This window comes from Ipomoea triloba, chromosome 4, assembly GCF_003576645.1.
Source record: "Ipomoea triloba cultivar NCNSP0323 chromosome 4, ASM357664v1".
Lineage (NCBI taxonomy): Eukaryota > Viridiplantae > Streptophyta > Magnoliopsida > Solanales > Convolvulaceae > Ipomoea > Ipomoea triloba.
The window spans coordinates 5283088-5289524 of record NC_044919.1 but is presented as its reverse complement, the minus strand read 5'-3'; the positions used below and the strand labels follow the sequence as shown (position 1 = coordinate 5289524).

At 34.7% G+C, this 6437-nt stretch overlaps 1 protein-coding gene across 1 annotated transcript; it reads right to left on the bottom strand.

The window, feature by feature from the left end:
• Positions 1 to 224: 224 nt before the first annotated feature.
• On the bottom strand, positions 225 to 2533 carry LOC116017166. Its single transcript, XM_031257696.1, has 3 exons — positions 1437 to 2533; positions 1146 to 1335; positions 225 to 1035 (listed from the first exon to the last, which is right to left on the bottom strand). Exons 1-3 carry the CDS (start codon positions 1893 to 1895, stop codon positions 500 to 502), a joined length of 1185 nt encoding a protein of 394 aa, XP_031113556.1. The 5' UTR covers positions 1896 to 2533; the 3' UTR covers positions 225 to 499.
• Positions 2534 to 6437: the final 3904 nt, after the last annotated feature.

The window sequence follows — 6437 nt, the reverse complement described above, 5'->3', positions numbered from 1 at the left end:
CACTACTGCCCGTAAGGGCAGCCTGAGTGGCAAGACCAAGACGCTCGCGGCCGTGAGGTCCTGAGTTCGAAACCGTCTGCCACCCGGGTTTGAGCCGGTCAGCTATGGGCAACCTAGGCTGGTTAACCTCCTTGTGGTCCTTTGCCGGCTAGGATCACAGGGCTATAAACCCAATATATAACACTACCATGTATAAATGGACAAATAAATTACGTAGTAAAATATTCATTTTGAAAATTTCCTTTTTTTGGGTTTCTATAAGTAGAGTTTATTACAGCAAGGGGTATATAGATTTTCTTTTTTCTTACATCAGACCCTGCAACCAAAAACAAGGGACGAAAATTTAAAGAAAAAATAAAGGGGAAAATATATAAAGATTTCCGATTATCTGGACTCCATCTCTCTATATACTTTTTGTACTGGGGGGAAAAAGAAAACAAATGGAAAAGGTTAGGAATTTATCCGAGTAAAAAAAACAAAACAAAATTTTTTAGGATTTCTACTTGAGGAGAGCAGCCAATCCGGTGACGACGACCTTGTTTCTCTTATCAGTGCCTTTCGGCTTTATTGCCGGCGGTTGCCATTGCATCACTTCCGGCTGTTTCGGCGGCGACGGTGACACAGAAAATGCTGTCTCTTTCTCTCCAAAAATCAGGTCTAACTCTCCACACTCGCTCTCAGCTTCAGCTTCAGCATCAACCGCTTCCGGCTCAGGATCGGCTTCAATCGGCGGCGGCGGCGGCGGCGGAGGAGAAGCGCGGGTGTAAGGGCTGAGCCACTTGGCTTTCATATACTCGGCTTTACGCCAGGGAGCCATGTGCATCCCCTTCTTCTTCAAGCTCAGCCTCGCACCTTCCGACACGATCGACACGATCTGCTGCAGCCGATCGGATTTCCCGACGAAGATGAACGGCAATAACTGCAAAATCGCCTTGTAACTTCCCGTTGACCTTGCTATCTCAAACTCCGATCGGAAATCCACATCAATCAACACTCTTTCGCCTTCCACAATTACATCAATATACTCATATTCACCTGCGGCAAAATATAAATCATTCATCTTAGAACCAATTTATTACTCCGTAATTAACGATAATAAATACTGTAATCATAAATATGTACAGATATTGAATATGTATACAAACCTGCTGGAATCAAGGAGGTCTTTTCCCATTTTGATTTACAGATGGAAGCGGTGTAGCCGAGAGCTAGGAGGCCGTCGGCGACGATTTTCCTGAAATCGTCTTTACGCTTGCAGGCTTTGTTCTTCTCTACAATTTTGGAGGTGTCTGCTAATATGTTTCTCTCGGCAACGCTCGCACAAACAACCAAGCTCTGGATTGTAACAGCAAAAACTCAATCAGATAATTGTTCCGAAACGAAACATTAATTGATATAGAGAATAGGAAAATTCTGGAAATTAGGTAGGTAGGTACCTTGAGAGTATCGGAAGAGTCGCCGAAAGAGGAAGAGTTTGATAGAGAATCGGCGAAGCCAAAGGTAGAGAAATCAAACTCGTCATCGGAACTGTCGTCGCCGTTGCCGTTAAAGCAATTGCAGCGGTTGCGTCCGCATTTCACGGCCTTGGACGGCTGCTTCTCATTGCTCTCCTCGATGAAATTCTGAACCATCTTCGCCAGGCAAACCGAGCTCGGTTCGAACTCAACCGCGGCGGCGGCTGGAAATCCTTCCTTGCCGTACGGCAACTCTCCACCACCAGCCACGGCGGCCGCGTTGAGCTTCTCCGACGTAGATGAATTCCGTAGAACGCTTGGAAACGGTCGATCGAAGAACCTCTTGAATCGAGATTTCGAAACCGGCTTGGCGGAGTCATTTCGAATCGACGATTCTCCGTAAGCTTGCGAATCGATCGGTTGAATCTTCGTCACCGGCATTTCTATCTTAAGAAGTCGTAATTCCTCTGCTACACTATAGCCTAAACCCTCCTCCTCTCTGCCTCTCTCTCTGTACAGTCTAAATATACTCGTTTACACAAACAAACTCGGACAAGGCAGTTCTGCTGCAATTCTCAGAAACTAGCTTTGCGCGTTCAAAGTCAAATCAGAATCAAAACCACAGCTCTATCTTTTTCAGAATTGATACCACAATTTACACAAATACACGAAAAGAACCTTAAAAAAATCACGAAATTAATGCTTCGAAAACAGCTTCAACCAACCGATCATCGTCATATAACAAAGATCGTATCACAGAATCAATCAGAAGTACAGCAATCGGTTATATTTACGCGAGGAAAAACTGGGAAATTGCTATTTTTATACCTTCTCCCGTTCTCACTCTTCGTGAGGTAGTTGAAGAAGAGAATGAGAAAGAGTGTGGTTTCAGTTAGGGATTTTCACGGAAAACGTGACGGTGATGAACTGAAGCACGGACATTACATTTGTGAAGAAAGGGATTTCTCGCCGGAATATTCATTTCCGGCTTAGTTACAATTACCGACGGGAAGAAACGTGGGACCTGTGAAAGATTTTTAGTTTAGACTCTTTTTTTTAAAGCCTTTGAGAGGAGGTGTTTTGTGTATTTGAAGATAAAATGATAAGAGCGGATTGGAGCGCTTATATAGAACGTGAAGGGACCAAGAGAAGTATGAGGCGCTGCTGACGTGGAACACAATGGCACGTCGGACACCACGTTGCAGTAACAGGTTAGTCACACGATCATGTTGTTGAATGGTAATCTAATACCACTTATTTGACAATTTTATACTGCGAATTTACTTTGTCACAAAAAAATAATAATAATAATAAAATAAAAAATCCACACAACATGGTCCACTGTAACTAATTAATTACAAAATATTTTTTAAAAATGACACCTTTGTTTGACACTAATAAATCATTTTAACATCCCATGTCATGTGATTTCTTTTTTCATCACCGTAATTATAAAATTCATATGATATCGCACAATGCAAATAGTTGGTTATCTAATTAAGGACTCTTAACTTAATAATTCAAACATGTTATGCCAAACTAGATTCATTCTATCAAGAGTAATTTTATGATTTTCTCTTAAATTGTATTGAGATGAGTATAGGCCAATATTTGTGTTCATTTCAATTAATATATAAATTCATATTATCATGATTAAACATATAAATTGTATTTCAAAAAAAAAACATATAAATTGAAAATAAATTCAGTTATCCAACTAAATTTTGATAGTCATTTATATTTTATCTAAGGTTAAAAAACACCTGTCTATCTTAAATTAATTATTAGTTAGTGGTAATAATGTTTGAACCATATGTGTGTCAATGTGTGTGTGCGCACTCATTTTTTGTTCCTGTTGTTACGAATTATAAATTTGTGGCTAAATTAGAAATAATATGTTGCTATTTTCCTCTCCGCGACAATTTAACACAAACAATGTGAAAAATGGACATAAGTCTATTAACGCATTTGACATGCCAATGACCTTGTGGTCTAGTGGCATCAAACCCTTCTCTTTTTTGAGACGAAGAAGCACTTTGAACAGATACAGCATTCTAATAGAGTTAATAGTATTAAAAAAAACGTTTTTTAATGGTCTAGATTGATTGACACACATCCCGTTCACAAACATTTAATCACCGTTTGCACACTTTTCAACTTGGAATATTAATCAATCTAGACCATTAAAATATTTTAGATTGATTTTGATCTCAAAATATTTTAATATATTTTAATGGTCTAGATTGTTTGACACACCCACCCGGTTTGCACACATTTAATCACCGTTCGCGCACATTTAATCATCATTATATTCGCACACACTTAATCACCGTTTGCACACACTTCAACTTAAAATCTTAAATCAATCTAGACCATTAAATTATTACATGGATGCAGAAGATCTGATCTCACGATCTTACCTAAACAAGTGATATCATATAATCCTAACCCCCTCTCTCTCTATATATATCGAGATGTATTGAGTAAATAAGTACTATTAACATTGATTCTTACTCGGTATAATTAGGTATTACGGGCAAAGTAGAAGTTTTGGATATGTATGTGTGTGTAATCCTTTGCATATTTTTATCAAGTCATTTACTTATTTATGTGGTGACTTTTGTTTTTTAAAGACGAAAATTGAGAGAATAAGAGTTACTGTGATTTTATGGCAAAAATTTAACTCCATAACTCGATTAATTTTGTTTTATCTTATTTTTCAGTTAGTCTTGGCATTGCTTTCAAGATTTTAGTCAATTGAATTATTTTATTACTAATTTTAACAATTTATCCAAATATTTATATCTTTTATATATCCAACCTATTAATGTTACTGATTTAATGCATTACTTGTAATAATATAAAATGAGTACATTTGAATAACATAAAAGGGTAAAGTGGACTATGTGACAATAACATAAAAGTTAAATTGATATTTTAATTAGTAAGTGAGTTACAAATACAACTGTAACATTGAAAGATGAAATCTAAAGATGCGATCTGAGTGAAACTTTCTTTGTGATCTTAACTAGCAAAAGACCACAAGAATATAAATCAGCTTAGATTGGTCATAGCTAATTGGCTCAACTCAAAAAGGTCAATATGTGAGAGTCAAACTTGAAACATTGTAGTTACTAAATTAATTAACACGTTTAGAATTGTCTGTTTATATCATATTAAAAAGTTTTGATTCAAGTTTTATGAATAAGAGTTAAATTTTACGAGTGAAGAGAAAATGATTATTTATGGTCTGTTTAGTTGGATGTAGTTGCAATTCAATTATTGTACAATTCTTTAGCCACTTAAATTACAATGTTTGGTTGAAGAGAATAACAATTCCTTATTTTGTTAAATTACAATTCATTTTTTTCCTTAATTCATTCCTTCCAACCCAATGCCATGTTAACGTTATCCACTTGGATGCACACAACGACAATGTAGCAAGTTTAGTGAAAGAAGTTAATTGGTGTAGGTGGAGTACAAACTCTATACTTGTGTACCAGCACAAGTCACGAACAAAACCAATCATGACACAAAGTAATTCATAAGGTTGCTTGTCTATTTTATTTTCCTACTTGTACATCTTTTTTATTTTTAATTTACAAATAGGCTTAACGTAGATTGGGCATAGACTTTTTCTTTTCCCCTTTTTCTTTATATAAATATATTTAATATAAGGTTAGAGAGAAAGCAAACCAGAAAAATTACACGAAATGTGACCACAATATATCAAAAAGATAGATTAATAGTTGTTAGAATAAGGTAAAAAGTTTCTTCAAAAAAAAAGAAAAAAAGAAAAAAGAATAAGGTAACAAGTTGAACAGTACGGTATAAATCGAGTTTAAAACTTGAAAGTCAAGTTGTTAGGAATTTGAAAATTTATGTTTAAAAAATAAAAGTTAATTGACTGAACTAACATAATTGGGTTAATTATTTTTAACTGAAATATTTCACATCGGGTCCTCGATGAATGATTTGAGATTTTTTAAAATATCTGTTAATTTGTTTTTAAAGTGTCAATTAGTTGAATTTAATTGTATGCGTGTATATATAATAACTATGTGTTATGAAATTATGGATTAAAAACTAAAATTACAACCAAATTAATTACTTGTTGCATTTTTATTCATGGCTTTAAGGCGTGCGCGCGCGAACACACACATATAGTTCCAGTTTGGTTATTTTGAAAATAAGTATTTCATTTCAGTTAATGGCTAAAATATTTTACAAAATCATTTAATTCAACTAGATTATTTTTTGAGCGATCACTTATACAGATTACGTATTATTAACTTGTGTCATCATCCAATCCACACAAAAAGTAATCTCTCTATAAATAAGTCTAATATTGCAACATTTCTACGTACTCTCTAGTCTCTACACAGTACACACCAACTCTCAAATGGCATTAATGTTATTCAAACCAGCAGTATGAGTATTCTTCTCGTTTCCCCTAATTTGAATCAAAATCGAAAACAAATTTAATGATTTAAAACACAATAATTAATCAAGGTAACAAAGAGACATGGGTCCATTAATTAAATTGGGTGAGCATAGGTTGGTGAAAGGGGTTTTTTCTTATTCTCCCCTTCAATGAAAGATTGAAGTACAATAATGGAATGATATTAAAGTTGTATATATCTACTCTCTACTCTACTAGACTACTAGAGCTTTCATTTTAAGTGGATTAAAATAATCATCACCTTTCCAAAAAAAAAAAAAAAAACTAAACATCATTTTAGTTTAGTTTCACCAAAAAATTAAAACTAAATATCAAGTTATTACTGATATGATATGAATTTTATTTATAAAAACGTAATTTGAAAGAGAGTAATATTACACTTCTAACTTTTACTCCTTAATTGCGCAGCGTGTTTTGATCTATCTAGAAATCAGAGTGACCAACTGTTGTTATTACTCTATCTATCTTTTGATCTATCAATAAAATCAAAACATGTAGTAAAAATTTTATTCCATTGAAGT

Coding starts and splice junctions, on each gene's coding strand:
- LOC116017166 (XM_031257696.1), bottom strand. CDS start 1,895: ATGCCGGTGACGAAGATTCAACCGATCGATTCGCAAGCTTACGGAGAA. Junction 1,336..1,436: donor ACTCTTCCGATACTCTCAAG/GTACCTACCTAC, acceptor GTTACAATCCAG/AGCTTGGTTGTTTGTGCGAG. Junction 1,036..1,145: donor GACCTCCTTGATTCCAGCAG/GTTTGTATACAT, acceptor ATTTTGCCGCAG/GTGAATATGAGTATATTGAT.